Here is a 27169-nt window from a genome sequence, read left to right as displayed (position 1 = left end):
CTTGACCACGTCAGGGGGAGCGACACGTGTCTCATTAATACGGTCGGAGAAACGCTTATCGTGATAAGCGTGTCGTTTCTGGACTGCGTCTCTGGAGTCAGAGTGCTAAACAAGTACTCAATATATAGAGATTTCTCTTGCTGTGAAGCTGACCCCTCCACTGGAGGAGTTGAGGGAGAAATACCCAACCTTTCGTTGATGGACGCAATAAGATTATTCACTATAGCGTCACCATCCGGTGTATCCGGATTGAGAGCGGTCTCAGGAACAGAGTCCTGAACAGCTACGTCTGCCTCATCGTACAGAGAGTACTCCCGCTGGGACCTTGCCCAGTGATGTAGTCGAGGGCTAATGCCAGCGAGCCCGCTTAGGCCATCTGGGACTGTCGACCGTGTCGGATGCCTGCTCTCTGGGATGCCTGGAATCACTCTGGCGCCTTGAGATGCTCCAGATCAGGGCGGCCAGGGTCATTGCAACCATATTGCCCACGGTCTGCTTGGGGTGCAAAGTCTGTAAGATGTCAGTCATAGTCACAGACAATATATCAGCGGAAAAACTGCAACTTCGTCCCTGTCTCTGGACAGAGATCACAGGTGGTTCCTTTGGCCACATATAGCAGAGACCCCGGTTGAGCAATTGCACGCACTGCGGGTCCTGGAACCGTATGACATGCAGTACAAGCAGCATAGAAAGCCCGTGCATTGGCAACTTGTCTTTTTCTGCTGTTGTTGTCTAGCTATCTAAGAGCCTAGCCGAGGATAGCGACCGTACAGTGAATAGTCATACAAGCATGAAGTACAAATAAACACTTCAGCACATGTAGTACACGCAGCATTGAAAACTTGTGGCTTGGCACATTTGCTCTTCTGCTGCTGTTGTCTATTTATCTAGGAGCATGAGACAAGGATAGCGACATACAGTGAATGTATAGCATACAGCATGACAGTAAACACTGCAGCCCATGCAATCCAAGCAGCATTGAAAGCTTGCGCGTTAGCACCCTAGCCTTTCTGCTGCTGTTGTCTATTTATCCAGGAACATTAGCCAAGGATAGCGACATACAGTGAATGTATAGCATACAGCATGACAGTAAACACTGCAGCCCATGCAAGTCAAGCAGCATTGAAAACTTGTGCCGTAGCACCATTGCTCTACTGCTGCTTTTGTCTGTTTATCTGGGCGCATTAGCCAAGAATAGCGACATACAGTGAATGTATATCATAACAATAAGCCGTGCAGCACATGCAAGCGAAGCAGCATTGAAAGCTTGTGCCTTAGCACAAATTGCTCTACTGCTGCTGTTGCCCAATCTGACAGTAAACACTGCAGCACATGCAAACGAAGAAGCATTGAAAGCTTGTGCCTCAGCAGCATTGCTTATTTGCTGCTGTTGCCCAGAATAGCGACAGTACAGTACAGTGCATAGCATATCAGCACACAGCCCAAAAACCCACTTCAGCATTAGTGGTGTCAGTTGCTTACCGCCCGCACAAGAGCGGGTGCGAGGTCGCCCAAAAACCTGTGACTGGTTCCGTTCTCCCAGAGTGGAAACCATAATGGCTGCCGGCTTCTCTTCCCCGTCCTGTGCAGAGGGGCGGGCCGTGGGCGAGCCCCAGCCAAGAGCGGGAACCCGGCGTCTCACTGTGTTCAGTGAGAGGGGGCTGGAGAATGCAAAGCAGACTCCAGCTCCCTGCGCTGAGCTACTGTACAGCGTCCCGCCCCTCCTCTGACTGGCAGGGCTGGGGCGGGAACGAAACGAAAACTAGGCCGCAAAGCCGGGGACTCTAGTAATAAGCGCGGCCGTCCTATGTGCACGGCCGACGCCGAAGTCCCCCGGCGCACCACAAGTCCCAGCCGCGCCACAATGTAAAAAACAACCAGCAGCGGCCGGCGCGGCCGTTTTCAATACATAAATTCACTCAGCAAAGCTGCAGTGAATAATAGCACCAGCGCTCCGCGCTGTTGTCCCCGGCGCACTAACACTCCCAGCAATGCTGGTGTGTGTGGGCGCGATGTGCATGGGAACACAGAGTACCTTGATGTAGCAGGGCCCTGTCCCTGACGATACTCAGCTCCATATCCAGCAGGTTCTTTTGGGTCTGTGGATGGAGCTCGGTCTCTGTGCCTGGAGACCGGTAAGATCCCACTTCACCCAGAGCCCCTCATGGGGATGGGGAAGGAAAACAGCATGTGGGCTCCGGCCTCTGTACTAGCAATAAGTACCTCAACCTTACAACACCATCCACGGGTGAGAAGGGAGCATGCTGGGGGCCCTACATGGGCCCTCTTTTCTTCCATCCGACATAGTCAGCAGCTGCTGCTGACTAAAATCTGTGGAGCTATGCATGGATGTCTGACCTCCTTCGCACACAAAGCTAAAAACTGGAGAACCCGTGATATCACGGGGGGGTATAGCCAGAAGGGGAGGGGCCTTGCACTTTTTAGTGTAGTGCTTTGTGTGGCCTCCGGAGGGCAGTAGCTATACCCCAATCGTCTGGGTCTCCCAATAGAGCGCTGAAGAAATTACGGTATAGAAGCCCACAGACATTGTTTTTGTGGTGTACATTTCTTTCCAGGCTTGATCTGAGGCCTATGCAGAGCAGACAGTGGCGCTATTTCTGAAACGCTCACGATGGATGCGGTGTGTAAAGATGGGGCTCTGAAGTGGTAAAGTGCATATTCTATAGCAGAGGTCATTCTAGAGCGGTCAGTATCGGGATTAGCCGCTGTCCACTCCTCACCGTCCACAGGGCAGAGGGAAGGTGGAAAGGCTGAATGGGACATTAACATGTACCAATCCAGAAGGTGAAGGTGGACCAAGTCCTGGACCGACTGCTCGCTCTTCTTTCCTTAATAAATAAGTCATCAGATATTTTTTGGTTTAGCGCCTAGAACAGGATTATATTCCCCATATATAGTTACACTATGATAGCGTGACCAGTGATGTATGAGCCTTATACGAGGGACTGCTGAGAAGTTTTTGACTTTGTGATCTTTTTTGTTTATGGTAACGAATGTTACATCACATGAAAGTCTTATGTGTCTAATATATGTTTTCAAAATGTTGTGTTTGTTGCTTATAGCAACAGTGTTCTACACACGCGGGAAAACAAAATGTCGGAGTCTAATGCGATATTCACTACAACTGAGAGCAGACGAGGGACAAAATTCTTGTTTCTGCAGGGAAAGTCGGCGGCGGATATTCATGGTGATATGTCGCAGACATTGGGGGATCAATGCCCTTCATATTACACAGATTAGAACTGGGATGCCAAATGTAAACCGGGCCGCTTCAGCCCCAATGATGAGGAACGTCCTGGACGCCAGAGAGTGGTTGTTGTTCCGGAGATCGTTGATGCTGTGCACAACCTCGTACTGGAGAATCCACGAATGTCAGCTAAAGCAATAGCAGACATCATGGCGATTTCCCGTGAACGGGTTTGTGTCATTATCCATGAACATTTGGACATGAGGAAGCGATCTTCAAAATGGATCCCCAAATGTCTGACAACAGATCAGAGAAGCAGGGAGTGAAAACTTCCCGGTCCATTTGTCAGTGTTTGTGGACTGATAAGAACTTCCTGGAGCGACTATGATCACTATGGATGAGACCTGGATTTATTTGTCTGACCCTGAAAACAAGGAGCAGTCAAAAGAGTGGAGGCACAGTGGTTCTCCCCGTCCAAAGAAGTTCAGGGTGCAAAAATCAGCCACTGTGGTGATGACATCTGTGTTCTGGGATAAGGAGGGTGTGCTGCTAGTGGACTACCTTCAAAAGGGTTCCACCATCAATGCAAACTATTACATTGAAATTTTGAACAATTGAAGGCAGCTCTGAAGGCCAAAAGGAGACGCAAGCTGTCCAAAGGAATCATGTTCCTGCAAGACAACGCCTCCACACACACTGCACAAGTGACCACGGCAAAACTGGCAGAGCCGGGCTTCCAGCTGGTGACCAACCACCTTATTTACCAGATCTAGCTCCCTCCGAATATCATCTGTTTCCAAACTTGAAGAAACACCTCAAGGTACCAAATTTCACACCATTTCTGATGCCACGGCTGCTACGGATGCCTGGTTTCAGGCACAACGATTATGCTAATTTTTGCTAGGCTTACTGAACTTGGAATCCCGATGTAAGAAGTGTTCACATCAGTGGAGAGAATGTGGAAGAAATGGAAAGTTTCATCATCCTATCTCGTTTCTTTCTGGGTAAAGCCAAAAACTTATCAGCATATAACTGCCTAAATAGTGTAATAAACAGGTGTATTCTCCAATTCCAGATCCTAAATCTGTGTCAGGAGCACATAGTCTCCAGCCAGGAGGCTGATCCTAAAAAGACAAGCGAGAAAGAGCAATGAGCCAAGACTAGATGGGCCGATCCAGCTTCTCTTAACCACAGAAACTTCCATGGAGCTTGAGAGAAAACCCATCTGGATACACATCAGTCACTGTAAAGCAGGGGTGGGGAACCTCCGGCCCGCGGGCCGTATACGGCCCGTGACGACTTTTTATGCGGCCCCCGGGCACATTCCCGGGGACCATTGTGCTTTGGTGGCAGCCGCGCTTTTCCCGGCTGCCGGCCCTTTAAATCCCACTGCCTTATGCCCTGTGGGTAGATGCTAGAATGTACGGGCTCTCTCCAGATCCTGACTTCCAGGACCTGACTGCAGCCCATACATTCTAGGCTTATCCCCGGCCTGTGTGCTCTGGTGGGCGGGTAAGCAGCACGCTGCGATAAAGTCACACAGAAGAGCTGCAGCAGGTTTACCAGCCTCCCGGACCTGCTGTGTGTGTGTGACTCTCCCTCCCCCTCACTGCGAGTACTCAACCCATCGCTGCCCCCCCCCCCGCTCAGTGCTGTGTACTCCCTCGTACTGTGTGTACCCCCTCGTGCTGTGTGTACCCCCTCGTGCTGTGTACCTCCTAGTACAGTGTGTACCCCCCAGTGCTGTATGTACCCCCCAATGCTGTGTGTACCCCCTCGTGCTGTGTACCCCCTCGTGCTGTATGTACCCCCCAATGCTGTGTGTACCCCCTCGTGCTGTATGTACCCCCTAGTGCAGTGTGTACCCCCTAGTGCAGTGTGTACCCCCTAGTGCAGTGTGTACCCCCTAGTACAGTGAGTACCCCCTAATGCTGTGTACCCCTTAATGCTGTGTGTACCCCCTTGTGCTGTGTACCCCCTCGTGCTGTGCGTACCCCCTCGTGCTGTGTGTACCCCCTTGTGCTGTGTGTACCCCCTCATGCTGTGTACCTCCTAGTACAGTGTGTACCCCCCAGTGCTGTGTACCCCCAGGTGCTGTGTGTACCCCCTAGTGCTGTGTGTACCCCCTAATGCTGTGTACACCCCAGTGCTGTGTACCCCCTCAGCGCGGTGTAACCCCTCACTGCTGTCCGTGCCCCCCCTAGTGCTGTCTGTACCCCCTGGGTGATGTCTATGCCCCCCCACCAGTGCTGTCCGCACCACCTAATGCTGTCCATGCTGCCACCAGTGCTGTCCATGCCACGTTGAGTGCTGCCTGTGCCCCCCTTATGCTGTCCATGCTCCCCAGTGCTGTGTGCCACCCCTCAGTGCTCTTAACTCGCTACTGCTGTCTGTACCCTCCCACTGCTTTCTATGCTCCCCAGTCCGTGCTCTCCTGTTGATGTCTATGTTCCCCCAGACCTATCTGTCTCCCTAGTGCTGCCACCCAGTGCAGTGCGTGCTGCCACCCAGTGCAGTGCGTGCTGCCACCCAGTGCTGTGCGTGTCCCCAGTCATGTCTGTGCCACCGCCAGGGCTGTCCATGCCCCCTACTGATGTATATGCCCCAGCCCCTCCTGTAATGTATATGCCACAGCCCCTCCTGTGATGTGTACTCCCAGTGTCTCCTGTGATGTGTACTCCCAGTGTCTCCTGTAATTTATGCGCCCTGGCCCCTCCTGTGATGTGTATGCCCCCAGCATCTCCAGACAGAGACAAACCTGGAAAAGCAGCTGTGAGAAACAAGATGATCAATATCACCGAACATCACAATCGCACCAAAGAGAAGCAGCTCCGGCCACCACAATAGGGGTGAGTTAATTAATCGTTTGACCAAATATAGCAGGGTTATTTTTCAGGTTGATAATGTTGTGCGGCCCCCAAAGGTTAGTAGGAAATTTCAAATGGCCCCCGGCAGTAAAAAGGTTCCCCACCCCTGCTGTAAAGAGTCACAGCTCCAGCAGAATAAGAGTCACAACACACATAGTGCTGGACTATCTCACATAGGACCTTATGGGAAATCTCCAGATTGTGGCTCATATACAGGAAATAGCCAAAATAAGGGAACAATGGTTACAGGAACACGACGCAAACAAGGAGTCATGGTGGGAGAAACATTCTCCGTCCTGAACCAACCAATTAGTCAAGCGTGGATAAGACACACCTGGATACAACTAGTATTGTTCTGTTTGTTGGTATTTGTAGCTGTAAAATTGCTATATGTTATACAAAAGGTAATCAGGTCCATGTGTAAAGGGAATCCTATAAAGATCTCCTGGTGGTAGATTACAGCCCCGAGACAAGAAGAGATCCATTAGTGCTGTGATATAATTATCTGTATTCAGGTAGAGAACTGAAGTGAAGCAGCGAAGAAAGTCCCGAGGACGCAAGGAGTGCACCTATATACCTCCCGATATACCCAGAATCTGAGGACACGGGGAGCCCACTCCTATATACCTCCTGATACACCCAGAATCTGAGGACGCGGGGAGCGCGCTGCTATATACCTCCTGATATACCCAGAATCTGAGGATACGGGGAGCACACCCCTATATACCTCCCGATATACCCAGAATCTGAGGACGCGGGGAGCGCACCCCTATATACCTCCTGATATACCCAGAATCTGAGGACGCGGGGAGCACGCTCCTATATACCTCCCGATATACCCAGAATCCTGAGGATACGGGGAGCACACCCCTATATACCTCCCGATATACCCAGAATCTGAGGACGCGGGGAGCGCACCCCTATATACCTCCTGATATACCCAGAATCTGAGGACGCGGGGAGCGCGCTCCTATATAACCTCCCGATATACCCAGAATCTGAGGATACGGGGAGCACACCCCTATATACCTCCCGATATACCCAGAATCTGAGGACGTGGGGAGCGGGCACCTATATACCTCCCGATATACCCAGAATCTGAGGATACGGGGAGCGCGCTCCTATATACCTCCCGATATACCCAGAATCTGAGGACGCGGGGAGCGGGCACCTATATACCTCCTGATATACCCAGAATCTGAGGATACGGGGAGCGCGCTCCTATATACCTCCCGATATACCCAGAATCTGAGGACGCGGGGAGCGGGCACCTATATACCTCCCGATATACCCAGAATCTGAGGACGCGGGGAACGCGCTCCTATATACCTCCCGATATACCCAGAATCTGAGGACGTGGGGAGCGCGCTCCTATATACCTCCCGATATACCCAGAAACCTGAGGATACGGGGAGCACACCCCTCTATACCTCCCGATACACCCAGAATCTGAGGACGCGGGGAGCGGGCACCTATATACCTCCTGATATACCCAAAATCTGAGGACGCGGGGAGAGCGCTCCTATATACCTCCTGATATACCCAGAATCTGAGGACGCAGGGAGCGCGTTCCTATATACCTCCCGATATACCCAGAATCTGAGGACGCGGGGAACGCGCTCCTATATACCTCCCGATATACCCAGAATCTGAGGATGCAGGGAGCGCGCTCCTATATACCTCCTGATATACCCAGAATCTGAGGACGCGGAGAACGCGCTCCTATATACTTCCCGATATACCCAGAATCTGAGGACGCGGGGAGCGCGCCCCTATATACTTCCTGATATACCCAGAATCTGAGGACGCGGGGAGCGCGCTCCTATATACCTCCCGATATACCCAGAATCTGAGGACGCGGGGAGCGTGCTCCTATATACCTCCCGATATACCCAGAATCTGAGGACGCGGGGAGTGCGCTCCTATATACCTCCCGATATACCCAGAATCTGAGGACGCGGGGAGCACGCTTCTATATACCTCCCGATATACCCAGAATCTGAGGACGCGGGGAACGCGCTCCTATATACTTCCCGATATACCCAGAATCTGAGGACGCGGGGAGTGCGCTCCTATATACCTCCTGATATACCCAGAATCTGAGGACGCGGGGAGCACGCTCCTATATACCTCCCGATATACCCAGAATCTGAGGACGCGGGGAGAGCGCTCCTATATACCTCCTGATATACCCAGAATCTGAGGACGCGGGGAGCACGCTCCTATATACCTCCTGATATACCCAGAATCTGAGGACGCGGGGAGCACGCTCCTATATACCTCCCGATATACCCAGAATCTGAGGACGCGGGGAGCCCACTCCTATATACCTCCTGATATACCCAGAATCTGAGGACGCGGGGAGCCCACTCCTATATACCTCCTGATACACCCAGAATCTGAGGACGCGGGGAGCGCGCTCCTATATACCTCCCGATATACCCAGAATCTGAGGACGCGGGGAGCGCGCTCCTATATACCTCCTGATATACCCAGAATCTAAGGACGCGGGGAGCGCGCTGCTATATACCTCCCGATATACCCAGAATCTGAGGACGCGGAGAGCGCGCTCCTATATACCTCCCGATATACCCAGAATCTGAGGACGCGGGGAGCGCGCTCCTATATACCTCCCGATATACCCAGAATCTGAGGATGCGGGGAGCGCGCTCCTATATACCTCCCGATATACCCAGAATCTGAGGATGCGGGGAGCGCGCTCCTATATACCTCCTGATATACCCAGAATCTGAGGACGCGGGGAGCGCGCTCCTATATACCTCCTGATATACCCAGAATCTGAGGACGCGGGGAGAGCACTCCTATATACCTCCCAATATACCCAGAATCTGAGGACGCAGGGAGAGCGCTCCTATATACCTCCTGATATACCCAGAATCTGAGGACGCGGGGAGAGCACTCCTATATACCTCCCGATATACCCAGAATCTGAGGACGCAGGGAGAGCGCTCCTATATACTGTACCTCCCGATATACCCAGAATCTGAGGACGCGGGGAGTGCGCTCCTATATACCTCCTGATATACCCAGAATCTGAGGATGCGGGGAGCACGCTCCTATATACCTCCTGATATACCCAGAATCTGAGGACGCGGGGAGCGCGCTCCTAAATACCTCCTGATATACCCAGAATCTGAGGACGCAGGGCGCGCTCCTATATACCTCCTGATATACCCAGAATCTGAGGACGCGGGGAGCGCGCTCCTATATATCTCCCGATATACCCAGAATCTGAGGACGCGGGGAGCGCGCTCCTATATACCACCCGATATACCCAGAATCTGAGGACGCAGGGAGTGCGCTCCTATATACATCCCGATATACCCAGAATCTGAGGACGCAGGGAGCGCGCTCCTATATACCTCCTGATATACCCAGAATCTGAGGACGCAGGGAGAGCGCTCCTATATACTGTACTTCCCGATATACCCAGAATCTGAGGACGCAGGGAGCGCGCTCCTAAATACCTCCTGATATACCCAGAATCTGAGGACGCAGGGCGCGCTCCTATATACCTCCTGATATACCCAGAATCTGAGGACGCAGGGAGTGCGCTCCTATATACCTCCCGATATACCCAGAATCTGAGGACGCGGGGAGCGCGCTCCTATATACCACCCGATATACCCAGAATCTGAGGACGCGGGGAGAGCGCTCCTATATACCTCCCGATATACCCAGAATCTGAGGACGCGGGGAGAGCGCTCCTATATACCTCCTGATATACTCAGAATCTGAGGACGCTGGGAGCGCGCTCCTATATACCTCCTGATATACTCAGAATCTGAGGACGCAGGGAGTGCGCTCCTATATACCTCCTCATATACCCAGAATCTGAGGACGCGGGGAGTGCGCTCCTATATACCTCCTGATATACCCAGAATCTGAGGACGCGGGGAGCGCACTCCTATATACCTCCCGATGTACCCAGAATCTGAGGACGCGGGGAGAGCGCTCCTATATACCTCCCGATATACCCAGAATCTGAGGACGCGGGGAGCGCGCTCCTATATACCTCCTGATATACCCAGAATCTGAGGACGCGGGGAGCGCACTCCTATATACCTCCCGATGTACCCAGAATCTGAGGACGCGGGGAGAGCGCTCCTATATACCTCCTGATATACTCAGAATCTGAGGACGCTGGGAGCGCGCTCCTATATACCTCCTCATATACCCAGAATCTGAGGACGCGGGGAGTGCGCTCCTATATACCTCCTGATATACCCAGAATCTGAGGACGCGGGGAGCGCACTCCTATATACCTCCCGATATACCCAGAATCTGAGGACGCGGGGAGCGCACTCCTATATACCTCCCGATGTACCCAGAATCTGAGGACGCGGGGAGAGCGCTCCTATATACCTCCTGATATACTCAGAATCTGAGGACGCTGGGAGCGCGCTCCTATATACCTCCCCATATACCCAGAATCTGAGGACGCGGGGAGCGCGCTCCTATATACCTCCCCATATACCCAGAATCTGAGGACGCGGGGAGTGCGCTCCTATATACCTCCTGATATGCACAGGTTTAGTCATAAAAGGGGGGATTGTGAGACGATACAAGCCATTTCACCATACTAAGTGTGCGCTGAATTGATTTCCCGAGCGCTCGTTCAACAAATTTTATTAATTTGGAGTTCAAGAGGCATAGGAAAAGTGTATTTCGGTCACAATAGCACCCCCTGCTGACGTCCATCACTACACCCAGAAGAAAAGCGAGGTCACTCACACTGCCGTCATCCGCTCATCCTGGAAGGTTACAAATGCGGTGCCAAGCCTCTTCAGCGGAATGCGGTTCCTCTCAGCAGTGAACTCATCGGTCAGCTTCTCCTCCAACTCTGCGTAATACTGCTCTGCATCTACCTGAGCATGCAGGACACCGGAGAGAAAAGGACAGATGAGAAGCGGGACACCGGAGAAAAAAAAAAAAGGATCAGAAGCAGGAAGAGGAGGAGATGGTGTGCGTAACGGAACGCCAGAGAGAAGGAAACGGGGCGCGGAGCGGGACGCCAGAGAGGAGGAGACGGGCCGCGGAACGGGACGCCAGAGAGGAGGAGACGGGCCGCGGAACGGGACGCCAGAGAGGAGGAGACGGGCCGCGGAACGGGACGCCAGAGAGGAGGAGACGGGCCGCGGAACGGGACGCCAGAGAGGAGGAGACGGGCCGCGGAACGGGACGCCAGAGAGGAGGAGACGGGCCGCGGAACGGGACGCCAGAGAGGAGGAGACGGGCCGCGGAACGGGACGCCAGAGAGGAGGAGACGGGCCGCGGAACGGGACGCCAGAGAGGAGGAGACGGGCCGCGGAACGGGACGCCAGAGAGGAGGAAACGGGCCGAGGAGGAGGACGCCGGAGAGGAGGAGACGGGGCGAGGAGGGGGGATGCCGGAGAGAAGGACACGGGGCGCGGAACGGGACGTCAGAGAGAAGGAGACGGGGCATGGAACGGGACGCCAGAGAAAAGGAGACGGGGCACGGAACAGGACGCCAGAGAAAAGGAGACGGGCCGCGGAATGGGACACCGGAGAGAAGGAGACGGGCCGCGGAACGGGACGCCGGAGAGGAGGAGACGGACCGCGGAACGGGACGCCGGAGAGGAGGAGACGGACCGCGAAACGGGACGCCGGAGAGGAGGAGACGGACCGCGGAACGGGACGCCGGAGAGGAGGAGACGGACCGCGGAACGGGACGCCGGAGAGGAGGAGACGGGCCGCGGAACGGGACGCCGGAGAGGAGGAGACGGGCCGCGGAACGGGACGCCGGAGAGGAGGAGACGGGCCGCGGAACGGGACGCCGGAGAGGAGGAGACGGGCCGCGGAACGGGACGCCGGAGAGGAGGAGACGGGCCGAGGAGGAGGACGCCGGAGAGGAGGAGACGGGGCGAGGAGGAGGACGCCGGACAGGAGGAGAATGGGTGCGGAACGGGACGCCAGAAAGGAGGAGACGGGGTGCAGAACGGGACGCCAGAGAGAAGGAGACGGGGCACGGAACGGGACGCCAGAGAGGAGACGGGGCGCGGAACGGGACGTCAGAGAGAAGGAGACGGGGCGCGGAACGGGACGCCAGAGAGAAGGAGACGGGGCACGGAACGGGACGCCAGAGAGAAGAAGACGGGCCGCGGAACGGGACGCCAGAGAGAAGGAGACGGGCTGCGGAACGAGACGCCAGAGAGAAGGAGACGGGCCGCGGAACGGGACGCCAGAGAGAAGGAGACGGGCTGCGGAACGGGACGCCAGAGAGGAGGAGACTGGGCGCGGAATGGGACGCCAGAGAGGAGGAGACTGGGCGCGGAAGAGGACGCCGGAGAGGAGACGGGGCGAGGAGGACGACGCCGGACAGGAGGAGAATGGGTGTGGAACGGGACGCCAGAGAGGAGACGGGGTGCAGAACGGGACGCCAGAGAGGAGACGGGGTGCAGAACGGGACGCCAGAGAGGAGACAAGCCGCGGAACGGGACGCCGGAGAGGAGGAGACGGGCCGAGGAGGGGGGACGCCGGAGAGGAGGAGACGGGCCGAGGAGGGGGGACGCCGGAGAGGAGGAGACGGGCCGAGGAGGGGGGACGCCGGAGAGGAGGAGACGGGCCGAGGAGGGGGGACGCCGGAGAGGGGGAGACGGGCCGAGGAGGGGGGACGCCGGAGAGGGGGAGACGGGCCGAGGAGGGGGGACGCCGGAGAGGAGGAGACGGGCCGAGGAGGGGGGACGCCGGAGAGGAGGAGACGGGCCGAGGAGGGGGGGGGGGGGGACACCGGAGAGGAGGAGACGGGCCGAGGAGGGGGGGGGACACCGGAGAGGAGGGGACGGGCCGAGGAGGGGGGGGGACACCGGAGAGGAGGAGACGGGCCGAGGGGGGGGGGGGACACCGGAGAGGAGGAGGCAGGGAGAGGAGGGGGACGTCGAAGAAGAGAAGACGGGGCAAAGAGGGGGACGCTGGAGAGGAGGCGGGCCAAGGCCAGAGGCTGCCCCGCACAGTGAAGCTTTCATCCGTTAACGCTCTAATTATTTGTGAGCCTTTGACACTGGAGGACCTGGGGTAAAATGAGGGAAATTCTGTCAGGTCCTGGCAGCTCCACTGTCGTAGGGGGGGAATAATGGTGGAATTGTGTTATGATCAATGATCTTTTACCTTTGGGAAGCCGCAGCAGTCGCAGGGACACAGCCTAGCACACGGGTGCGTTTTAATCATGATTCTGCCTTCCTTCTGGGATTTTCCAGCAAAGTACAGACGACCCTTCATAGCGCGACGCCTACAAAGACAATAACACGGGAAGACTCGAGATGATGGGGAGTTCAAGAGATGTATGGCTGTGACTTGTCTCCCCAGCGCACCCTCCGCCCCTCCGGAATGTGACACAGCCATGTCCCCTGTAACCCCCAATGTGGTCTCCAGTGTAGACACGTGGGCACGGGAGGAGCCAGGAACACCCATAGCTGCTGCTATTACACCTGCTAAAAGTCAGGTCATATCCGAGCCCACCCTGCCCATAATTATATACATTAGTGATGCATGAAACTATCCTCTACGTGTGCACGCGCCTTCATGCTCCTGCTTGTACCACTGCATGCGCCTTCATGCCCTCCCTGTACATGTGCGCGCGCCTTCATGCTCCTGCTTGTACCACTGCATGCGCCTTCATGCCCTCCCTGTACATGTGCGCGCGCCTTCATGCTCCTGCTTGTACCACTGCATACGCCTTCATGCTCCTCCCTGTACATGTGCGCGCGCCTTCATGCTCCTCCCTGTAAAAGTGCACGCGCCTTCATGCTCCTCCCTGTACAAATGCACGCGACTTCATGCTCCTCCCTGTACAAGTGCACGCACCTTCATGCTCCTCCCTGTACGTGTGTCAGTTCCAGTCGGGTGTTTTGTGCCCGATGATGGAAATGACACGTGCACACTCTCCTGAAGGGAGCGCTGTGCCCACCCACCAGGTCCCTCACCTTTCGGTGTCCAACTTCATTAGTCTGCGGACATCATAGCTGAACTGGACGTCTGTGACGGTGCAGCTGGGGTAGGCCTCACTGAAACACAAAAGAGAGACAGGTGTGAGGTACGCAGCACTGTCCACCCAATCCCTCAGACGGAGGCGTCCACCCAATCCCTCAGACGGAGGCGTCCACCCAATCCCTCAGACGGAGGCGTCCACCCAATCCCTCAGACGGAGGCGTCCACCCAATCCCTCAGACGGAGGCGTCCACCCAATCCCTCAGACGGAGGCGTCCTCCGTCCAAAAAGCCCCTTAAGATGGAGGCACCCACTACATACGGTACATACAACGTTCTGTTGGCTCTCCTGGCAGAGCCATGCATCTCTTAGGTTACACTTACTGGAAATGTTTGGTGATGAGTGAGGGGTCAGAGATCTCTCGGGGAATGTGTGTCACCATGAGGGTACGCGCCACCTGGCAACAAAAAAAGCAGAGAAGGTCAATACACAAGCTGTGGACTAGTTCTGTGCATGGGGCAAGAGATGAGCGGGAGTCGGACCCCGAGCAGCCTGTCTGGGACAAGCTCAGTGCGGAGGCCGGGCTCCAGGTGGTGTACAAATTCTGGTTGAGGGTGCGTGTAGTTTGGATTTTGGGCAGTGCACAAGGGACAGGTGATGTTGCCATGGACAGGCGCCAGCTGGCGAGGGGGGGGGGATGGGTGGGCGCTAAGTGACAAGCGAGAGACGGGCGCCGGGTGGCGAGGGATGGACAGGAACTGGGTGGCGAGGCGGGGGGTGGGCACTGGGTGGTGAGGCGGGGGCTGGGCACCGGGTGGTGAGCAAGGGACGGGCGCCAGGTGGTGAGCAAGGGACGGGCACCAGGTGGTGAGGCAGGAGATGGGTGCCGTGTGGCGAGGCGGTGGATGGGCACCGGGTGGTGAGCAGGGGGACGGGATCTCCTTTCTCTCACCTTATCGTCTTCGCGGTAGTGTAAGGAGGCGCAGTGATGGCGCACACACAGAACGGTCATTAAAAAGTAAAGCAGAGCAAACACGCTGTGCAGCCACAGGAAACGGTCCCTGGAAGACAAACGAGCAGTCAGTGGCCCCAGCGTCACGACCCCCCCTCCCCCCCGGCGTCACAACCCTCCCCCCCCCAGCGTCACAACCCCCCCCCCCAACCTCCCCCCCAGCGTCACAACTCCTCCCAGCATCGCGACCCCCCCCCAGCGTCACAACCCTCCCCCAGCGTTGCGACCCCCCCCCCAGCGTCACAACCCTCCCCCAGCATCGCGACACCCCTCCCACACACATCCAGCACTCACTGTGTAGGGACATTGACGATTGTCGTGCGTCCAAACTGGGCCGGACCATCGCCTACAGGAAGAGAGACGCCGGGTAATAGTGACGGGCGACACAGGACAAGCGACAGCAGGAACAACAACTCACCCAACAAATCTCCAGAGAAGTTCACTGGTAAGATGATGGAGACCGAGAGAACGCAGACGAGGAGCAGCAGAACCAGCAGATGGCGCTGATAGGACAGATACAAGATGGCGTCCAGACCACATTTACTCTGGATTTCCTCATCCCTGTAATGACAGGTACAAGTGACCAACCACCCCCATCATCCTCACCCCATCACCCCCTACCACCATCATCCTCACCACATCACCCCCATCATCCTCACTACATCACCCCCTACCACCCCCATCATCCTCACTACATCACCCCCTACCACCATCATCCTCACCACATCACCCCCTATCACCATCATCCTCACCACATCACCCCCTATCACCCCCATCATCCTCACCACATCACCCCCTATCACCATCATCCTCACCCCATCACCCCCTACCACCATCATCCTCACCACATCACCCCCATCATCCTCACTACATCACCCCCTACCACCCCCATCATCCTCACTACATCACCCCCTACCACCATCATCCTCACCACATCACCCCCTATCACCATCATCCTCACCACATCACCCCCTATCACCCCCATCATCCTCACCACATCACCCCCTATCACCATCATCCTCACCCCCATCACCCCCTACCACCATCATCCTCACCACATCACCCCCATCATCCTCACTACATCACCCCCTACCACCCCCATCATCCTCACTACATCACCCCCTACCACCATCATCCTCACCACATCACCCCCTATCACCATCATCCTCACCACATCACCCCCTATCACCCCCATCATCCTCACCACATCACCCCCTATCACCATCATCCTCACCCCATCACCCCCTACCACCATCATCCTCACCACATCACCCCCATCATCCTCACTACATCACCCCCTACCACCCCCATCATCCTCACTACATCACCCCCTACCACCATCATCCTCACCACATCACCCCCTACCACCATCATCCTCACCATATCACCCCCTACCACCATCATCATCCTCACCACGTAACCCCCTACTACCCCCATCATCCTCACCAAATAACCCCCTACCACCCCCATAATCCTCACCACATAACCCCCTACCACCACCATCATCCTCACTACATCACCCCCTACCACCATCATCATCCTCACCACGTAACCCCCTACCACCCCCATCATCCTCACTACATCACCCCCTACCACCCCCATCATCCTCACTACATCACCCCCTACCACCATCATCATCACCCCCTACCACCATCATCCTCACCAAATCACCCACTACCACCATCATCATCCTCACCACGTAACCCCCTACCACCCCCATCATCCTCACTACATCACCCCCTACCACCATCATCATCCTCACCACGTAACCCCCTACCACCCCCATCATCCTCACTACATCACCCCCTACCACCCCCATCATCCTCACTACATCACCCCCTACCACCATCATCATCACCTCCTACCACCATCATCCTCACCACATCACCCCCTACCACCATCATCATCCTCACCACGTAACCCCCTACCACCCCCATCATCCTCACTACATCACCCCCTACCACCCCCATCATCCTCACTACATCACCCCCTACCACCATCATCCTCACCACATCACCCCCTACCACCATCATCATCCTCACCATATCACCCCCTACCACCATCATCATCCTCACCACGTAACCCCCTACTACCCCATCATCCTCACCACGTAACCCCCTACCACCCCCATCATCCTCACTACATCACCCCCTACCACCATCATCATCATCAACACGTAACTCCCTACTACCCCCATAATCCTCACCACATCACCCCCTACCACCCCCATCATCCTCACTACATCACCCCCTACCACCATCATCATCCTCACCACGTAACCCCCTACCACCCCCATCATCCTCACTACATCACCCCCTACCACCCCCATCATCCTCACTACATCACCCCCTACCACCATCATCCTCACCACATCACCCCCTACCACCATCATCCTCACCACATCACCCCCTACCACCATCATCATTCTCACCATATCACCCCCTACCACCATCATCATCCTCACCACATCACCCCCTACCACCCCCATCATCCTCACCATATCACCCCCTACCACCATCATCATCCTCACCACGTAACCCCCTACTACCCCCATCATCCTCACCACATAACCCCCTACCACCCCCATCATCCTCACTACATAACCCCCTACCACCCCCATCATCCTCACCACATCACCCCCATCATCCTCACTACATCACCCCCTACCACCATCATCCTCACCACATCACCCCCTACCACCATCATCCTCACCATATCACCCCCTACCACCATCATCATCCTCACCACGTAACCCCCTACTACCCCCATCATCCTCACCAAATAACCCCCTACCACCCCCATAATCCTCACCACATAACCCCCTACCACCACCATCATCCTCACTACATCACCCCCTACCACCATCATCATCCTCACCACGTAACCCCCTACCACCCCCATCATCCTCACTACATCACCCTCTACCACCCCCATCATCCTCACTACATCACCCCCTACCACCATCATCATCACCCCCTACCACCATCATCCTCACCAAATCACCCACTACCACCATCATCATCCTCACCACGTAACCCCCTACCACCCCCATCATCCTCACTACATCACCCCCTACCACCATCATCATCCTCAACATGTAACCCCCTACTACCCCCATAATCCTCACCACATAACCCCCTACCACCCCCATCATCCTCACTACATCACCCCCTACCACCATCATCATCACCCCCTACCACCATCATCCTCACCACATCACCCCCTACCACCATCATCATCCTCACCACGTAACCCCCTACCACCCCCATCATCCTCACTACATCACCCCCTACCACCCCCATCATCCTCACTACATCACCCCCTACCACCATCATCCTCACCACATCACCCCCTACTACCCCCATCATCCTCACCACATAACCCCCTACCACCCCCATCATCCTCACCACATCACCCCCTACCACCCCCATCATCCTCACCATATCACCCCCTACCACCATCATCATCCTCACCACGTAACCCCCTACTACCCCCATCATCCTCACCACATAACCCCCTACCACCCCCATCATCCTCACTACATAACCCCCTACCACCCCCATCATCCTCACCACATCACCCCCATCATCCTCACTACATCACCCCCTACCACCATCATCCTCACCACATCACCCCCTACCACCATCATCCTCACCATATCACCCCCTACCACCATCATCATCCTCACCACGTAACCCCCTACTACCCCCATCATCCTCACCAAATAACCCCCTACCACCCCCATAATCCTCACCACATAACCCCCTACCACCACCATCATCCTCACTACATCACCCCCTACCACCATCATCATCCTCACCACGTAACCCCCTACCACCCCCATCATCCTCACTACATCACCCCCTACCACCCCCATCATCCTTACTACATCACCCCCTACCACCATCATCATCACCCCCTACCACCATCATCCTCACCAAATCACCCACTACCACCATCATCATCCTCACCACGTAACCCCCTACCACCCCCATCATCCTCACTACATCACCCCCTACCACCATCATCATCCTCACCACGTAACCCCCTACCACCCCCATCATCCTCACTACATCACCCCCTACCACCCCCATCATCCTCACTACATCACCCCCTACCACCATCATCCTCACCACATCACCCCCTACCACCATCATCATCCTCACCATATCACCCCCTACCACCATCATCATCCTCACCACGTAACCCCCTACTACCCCATCATCCTCACCACGTAACCCCCTACCACCCCCATCATCCTCACTACATCACCCCCTACCACCATCATCATCATCAACACGTAACTCCCTACTACCCCCATAATCCTCACCACATCACCCCCTACCACCCCCATCATCCTCACTACATCACCCCCTACCACCATCATCATCCTCACCACGTAACCCCCTACCACCCCCATCATCCTCACTACATCACCCCCTACCACCCCCATCATCCTCACTACATCACCCCCTACCACCATCATCCTCACCACATCACCCCCTACCACCATCATCCTCACCACATCACCCCCTACCACCATCATCATTCTCACCATATCACCCCCTACCACCATCATCATCCTCACCACATCACCCCCTACCACCATCATCCTCACCACATCACCCCCTACCACCATCATCATTCTCACCATATCACCCCCTACCACCCCCATCATCCTCACCATATCACCCCCTACCACCATCATCATCCTCACCACGTAACCCCCTACTACCCCCATCATCCTCACCACATAACCCCCTACCACCCCCATCATCCTCACTACATAACCCCCTACCACCCCCATCATCCTCACTACATCACCCCCTACCACCATCATCCTCACCACATCACCCCCTACCACCATCATCATCCTCACCACGTAACCCCCTACCACCCCATTATCCTCACTACATCACCCCCTACCACCCCCATCATCCTCACTACATCACCCCCTACCACCATCATCCTCACCACATCACCCCCTACCACCATCATCATCCTCCCCACGTAACCCCCTACTACCCCATCATCCTCACCAAATAACCCCCTACCACCCCCATCATCCTCACTACATCACCCCCTACCACCATCATCCTCACCACATCACCCCCTACAACCATCATCCTCACCACATCAACCCTTACCACCATCATCCTCACTACGTAACCCCCTACCACCATCATCCTCACCACATCAACCCTTACCACCATCATCCTCACTACGTAACCCCCTACCACCCCCTCATCCTATGTCCCTCCTTCCACCCCATCTTCCTCACTATGTCCCCCCTACCATCCACATCATCCTTACCCAGTCACCGCCTACTACCCCCATCATCCTCACCACATCACCCCATCATCCTCACTGTGTCCCCCTCTGACATCACTGATCCTGCAGCTCCGCTACCACATTAATCCCAACATCCTTAACATTTCATTTATCCAATCTACCCCCCGTCATATTTCATCCTGCCCCCCACCACTTTGTATCCCACTTAAGTGTCCTCGGACACAGTCTGCTGCCCCCTGGACTGCTGACCACAACCCCTGTAACTACCGGCCTCCAGAATTCCTCCTGCCCCATCGAAACCGCGAGAAACCGCTAAATCAGCAGATCAAAAGATATCTCTGGGCTACGACCCGTCCTCTCCCCAAAACCCCCAGAGCCCCAAATCCTCCTTACTTCATCTGATAAATGGAAGTCAGCCAGGAACAGTAGCCCTGAAAGAGAGAAGACGCCGATCAACCCCAATACTACAAGAATCACCCCCCACCAATAATATACAGAAATCCCCCCCAGTGATAATATACAGAAATCCCCCCCAGTGATAATATACAGGAATCACCCCCCACCGATAATATACGGGAATCACCCCCCACCAATAATATACAGGAATCACCCCCCACTGAAAACATACGGGAATCACCCCCCACCAATAATATACAGGAATCACCCCCCCACCAATAATATACAGGAATCACCCCCCACCAATAATATACGGGAATCACCCCCCACCAATAATATACGGGAATCACCCCCCACCGATAATATACAGGAATCACCCCCCACCAATAATATACAGGAATCACCCCCCACCAATAATATACGGGAATCACCCCCCACCAATAATATACGGGAATCACCCCCCACCGATAATATACAGGAATCACCCCCCACCAATAATATACAGGAATCACCCCCCACTGATAATATGCGGGAATCACCCCCCCACCAATAATATACGGGAATCACCCCCCACACTGATAATATACAGGAATCACCAGCAGTGAAAATATACAGGAATCACCCCCCACTGATAATATACAGGAATCACCCCCCCACTGATAATATACAGGAATCACCCCCAGCGATAATATACAGGAATCAACCCCAGCGATAATATACAGGAATCACCCCCAGCGATAATATACGGGAATCACCCCCCACTGATAATATACAGGAATCACCCCCCACTGATAATATACGGGAATCACCCCCCACCAATAATATACGGGAATCACCCCCCACCGATAATATACAGGAATCACCCGCAGCGATAATATACAGGAATCACCGACACTGATAATATACAGGAATCAACCCCCACTGATAATATACAGGAATCACCCCCAGCGATAATATACAGGAATCACCCCCCACTGATAATATACAGGAATCACCCCCCACTGATAATATACAGGAATCAGCCCCCACTGATAATATACAGGAATCACCCCCAGCGATAATATACAGGAATCACCCCCAGCAATAATATACAGGAATCACCCCCAGCAAAAATATACGAGAATCACCCCCCACTGATAATATACGGGAATCACCCCCCACTGATAATATATGGGAATCACCCCCCACTGATAATATACGGGAATCACCCCCCACACTGATAATATACGGGAATCACCCCCCACTGATAATATACAGGAATCACCCCCCACTGATAATATACGGGAATCACCCCCCACTGATAATAAACAGGAATCACCCCCCACTGATAATATACAGGAATCACCCCCACTGATAATATACAGGAATCACCCCCCACTGATAATATACAGGAATCACCCCCCACTGATAATATACAGGAATCACCCCCCCACTGATAATATACGGGAATCACCCCCCACTGATAATATATGGGAATCACCCCCCACCAATAATATACAGGAATCACCCCCCACTGATAATATACAGGAATCACCCCCCACTGATAATATACGGGAATCACCCCCCACCAATAATATACGGGAATCACCCCCCACTGATAATATACAGGAATCACCCCCCACCAATAATATACAGGAATCACCCCCCACTGAAAACATACGGGAATCACCCCCCCACCAATAATATACGGGAATCACCCCCCACCAATAATATACAGGAATCACCCCCCACTGAAAACATACGGGAATCACCCCCCACCAATAGTATACAGGAATCACCCCCCACCAATAATATACAGGAATCACCCCCCACCAATAATATACGGGAATCACCCCCCACCAATAATATACAGGAATCACCCCCCACCAATAATATACAGGAATCACCCCCCACCAATAATATACGGGAATCACCCCCCACCAATAATATACGGGAATCATCCCCCACCGATAATATACGGGAATCACCCCCCACCAATAATATACGGGAATCACCCCCCACCGATAATATACAGGAATCACCCCCCACCGATAATATACAGGAATCACCCCCCACCGATAATATACAGGAATCACCCTCCACTGATAATATACGGGAATCACCCCCCACTGATAATATACGGGAATCACCCCCCCACCAATAATATACAGGAATCACCCCCCACTGATAATATATGGGAATCACCCCCCACCAATAATATACGGGAATCACCCCCCACTGATAATATACAGGAATCACCCCCCACCAATAATATACGGGAATCACCCCCCACCGATAATATACAGGAATCACCCCCCACCGATAATATACAGGAATCACCCCCAACTGATAATATACGGGAATCACCCCCCACCAATAATATACGGGAATCACCCCCCACCAATAATATACAGGAATCACCCCCCACTGATAATATACGGGAATCACCCCCCACCAATAATATACGGGAATCACCCCCCACTGATAATATACAGGAATCACCCCCCCACCAAAAATATACAGGAATCACCCCCCACTGAAAACATACGGGAATCACCCCCCACCAATAATATACGGGAATCACCCCCCACTGATAATATACAGGAATCACCCCCCACCAATAATATACGGGAATCACCCCCCACCGATAATATACAGGAATCACCCCCCACTGATAATATACGGGAATCACCCCCCACCAATAATATACAGGAATCACCCCCCACCGATAATATACGGGAATCACCCCCCACCAATAATATACGGGAATCACCCCCCACTGATAATATACAGGAATCACCCCCCACCAAAAATATACAGGAATCACTCCCCACTGAAAACATACGGGAATCACCCCCCACCAATAGTATACAGGAATCACCCCCCACCAATAATATACAGGAATCACCCCCCACCAATAATATACGGGAATCACCCCCCACCGATAATATACAGGAATCACCCCCCACCAATAATATACGGGAATCACCCCCCACCAATAATATACGGGAATCACCCCCCACCAATAATATACGGGAATCACCCCCCCACCAATAATATACGGGAATCACCCCCCACCGATAATATACAGGAATCACCCCCCACCGATAATATACGGGAATCACCCCCCACCGATAATATACAGGAATCACCCCCAGTGAAAATATATGGGAATCACCCGCAGCGATAATCTACAGGAATCACCCCCCACCGATAATATACAGAAATCACCCACCGTGATAATATACGGGAATCACCCACAGTGATAATATACAGGAATCACCCCCCAACGATAATATACAGGAATCACCCCCCACCAATAATATACAGGAATCACCCCCAGCAATAATATACAGGAATCACCCCCAGCGATAATATACAGGAATCACCCCCAGCGACAATATACAGGAATCACCCCCACTGATAATATACAGGAATCACCCCCCACTCATAATATACAGGAATCACCCCCCACTGATAATATACGGGAATCCCCCCCACTGATAATATACAGGAATCATCCCCCACTGATAATATACAGGAATCACCCCCCACTGATAATATACAGGAATCACCCCCCACTGATAATATACAGGAATCATCCCCCACTGATAATATACAGGAATCACCCCCCACACTGATAATATACAGGAATCACCAGCAGTGAAAATATACAGGAATCACCCCCCACTGATAATATACAGGAATCACCCCCCCACTGATAATATACAGGAATCACCCCCAGCGATAATATACAGGAATCAACCCCAGCGATAATATACAGGAATCACCCCCAGCGATAATATACGGGAATCACCCCCCACTGATAATATACGGGAATCACCCCCAGCGATAATATACGGGAATCACCCCCCACTGATAATATACGGGAATCACCCACAGCGATAATATACAGGAATCACCCGCAGCGATAATATACAGGAATCACCCGCAGCGATAATATACAGGAATCACCGACACTGATAATATACAGGAATCAACCCCCACTGATAATATACAGGAATCACCCCCAGCGATAATATACAGGAATCACCCCCCACTGATAATATACAGGAATCACCCCCCACTGATAATATACAGGAATCACCCCCCACTGATAATATACGGGAATCACCCCCCACCAATAATATACGGGAATCACCCCCCACTGATAATATACAGGAATCACCCCCCACCAATAATATACAGGAATCACCCCCCACTGAAAACATACGGGAATCACCCCCCACCAATAATATACGGGAATCACCCCCCACCAATAATATACAGGAATCACCCCCCACTGAAAACATACGGGAATCACCCCCCACCAATAGTATACAGGAATCACCCCCCACCAATAATATACAGGAATCACCCCCCACCAATAATATACGGGAATCACCCCCCACCAATAATATACAGGAATCGCCCCCCACCAATAATATACGGGAATCACCCCCCACTGATAATATACGGGAATCACCGCCCACCAATAATATACAGGAATCACCCCCCACTGATAATATATGGGAATCACCCCCCACCAATAATATACGGGAATCACCCCCCACTGATAATATACAGGAATCACCCCCCACCAATAATATACGGGAATCACCCCCCACCGATAATATACAGGAATCACCCCCCACCGATAATATACAGGAATCACCCCCCACCGATAATATACAGGAATCACCCCCCACCGATAATATACAGCAATCACCCCCAACCGATAATATACGGGAATCAACCCCCACTGATAATATACAGGAATCACCCCCCACCAATAATATACGGGAATCACCCCCCACCGATAATATACAGGAATCACCCCCCCACTGATAATATACGGGAATCACCCCCCACTGATAATATACGGGAATCACCCCCCACCAATAATATACAGGAATCACCCCCCACCGATAATATACGGGAATCACCCCCCACCGATAATATACGGGAATCACCCCCCACCGATAATATACGGGAATCACCCCCCATCGATAATATACGGGAATCACCCCCCACTGATAATATACAGGAATCACCCCCCACCAAAAATATACAGGAATCACCCCCCACTGAAAACATACGGGAATCACCCCCCACCAATAATATACGGGAATCACCCCCCACCAATAATATACAGGAATCACCCCCCACTGAAAACATACGGGAATCACCCCCCACCAATAGTATACAGGAATCACCCCCCACCAATAATATACAGGAATCACCCCCCACCAATAATATACGGGAATCACCCCCCACCAATAATATACAGGAATCACCCCCCACCGATAATATACAGGAATCACCCCCCACCAATAATATACGGGAATCACCCCCCACCAATAATATACGGGAATCACCCCCCACCGATAATATACAGGAATCACCCCCCACCGATAATATACAGGAATCACCCCCCACCGATAATATACGGGAATCACCCCCCACCGATAATATACAGGAATCACCCCCAGTGAAAATATACAGGAATCACCCCCCACTCATAATATACAGGAATCACCCCCCACTGATAATATACGGGAATCCCCCCCACTGATAATATACAGGAATCATCCCCCACTGATAATATACAGGAATCACCCCCCACTGATAATATACAGGAATCACCCCCCACTGATAATATACAGGAATCATCCCCCACTGATAATATACAGGAATCACCCCCCACACTGATAATATACAGGAATCACCAGCAGTGAAAATATACAGGAATCACCCCCCACTGATAATATACAGGAATCACCCCCCCACTGATAATATACAGGAATCACCCCCAGCGATAATATACAGGAATCAACCCCAGCGATAATATACAGGAATCACCCCCAGCGATAATATACGGGAATCACCCCCCACTGATAATATACGGGAATCACCCCCAGCGATAATATACGGGAATCACCCCCCACTGATAATATACGGGAATCACCCACAGCGATAATATACAGGAATCACCCACAGCGATAATATACAGGAATCACCGACACTGATAATATACAGGAATCAACCCCCACTGATAATATACAGGAATCACCCCCAGCGATAATATACAGGAATCACCCCCAGCAATAATATACAGGAATCACCCCCAGCAATAATATACAGGAATCACCCCCCACTGATAATATACAGGAATCACCCCCCACTGATAATATACGGGAATCACCCCCACTGATAATATACAGGAATCACCCCCCACTGAAAATATACAGGAATCACCCCCCACTGATAATATACGGGAATCACCCCCCACTGATAATAAACAGGAATCACCCCCCACTGATAATATACGGGAATCACCCCCCACTGATATTATACAGGAATCACCGCCCACTGATAATATACAGGAATCACCCCCCACTGATAATATACAGGAATCACCCCCCACTGATAATATACAGGAATCAC

The 27169-nt window shown here is 53.4% G+C and overlaps 1 protein-coding gene across 6 annotated transcripts in view; it reads right to left on the bottom strand.

The window, feature by feature from the left end:
* Positions 1 to 27169, bottom strand: part of TMEM63C (transmembrane protein 63C) — an 81529-nt gene that overhangs the window by 11577 nt on the left and 42783 nt on the right. For all 6 annotated transcript variants that reach the window (XM_075330852.1, XM_075330849.1, XM_075330850.1 and 3 more), the window contains 8 exons: positions 20741 to 20778; positions 15474 to 15616; positions 15350 to 15401; positions 14996 to 15104; positions 14427 to 14500; positions 14040 to 14120; positions 13225 to 13345; positions 10831 to 10964 (listed from right to left, as the gene is read on the bottom strand). In XM_075330852.1, the coding sequence (XP_075186967.1) occupies positions 10831 to 10964; positions 13225 to 13345; positions 14040 to 14120; positions 14427 to 14500; positions 14996 to 15104; positions 15350 to 15401; positions 15474 to 15616; positions 20741 to 20778 (752 nt within the window). The remainder of the gene's footprint in view (positions 1 to 10830; positions 10965 to 13224; positions 13346 to 14039; positions 14121 to 14426; positions 14501 to 14995; positions 15105 to 15349; positions 15402 to 15473; positions 15617 to 20740; positions 20779 to 27169) is intronic.

Source organism: Anomaloglossus baeobatrachus, chromosome 12 (assembly GCF_048569485.1).
Source record: "Anomaloglossus baeobatrachus isolate aAnoBae1 chromosome 12, aAnoBae1.hap1, whole genome shotgun sequence".
Lineage (NCBI taxonomy): Eukaryota > Metazoa > Chordata > Amphibia > Anura > Aromobatidae > Anomaloglossus > Anomaloglossus baeobatrachus.
This window is presented reverse-complemented; position numbering and strand designations above follow the sequence as displayed.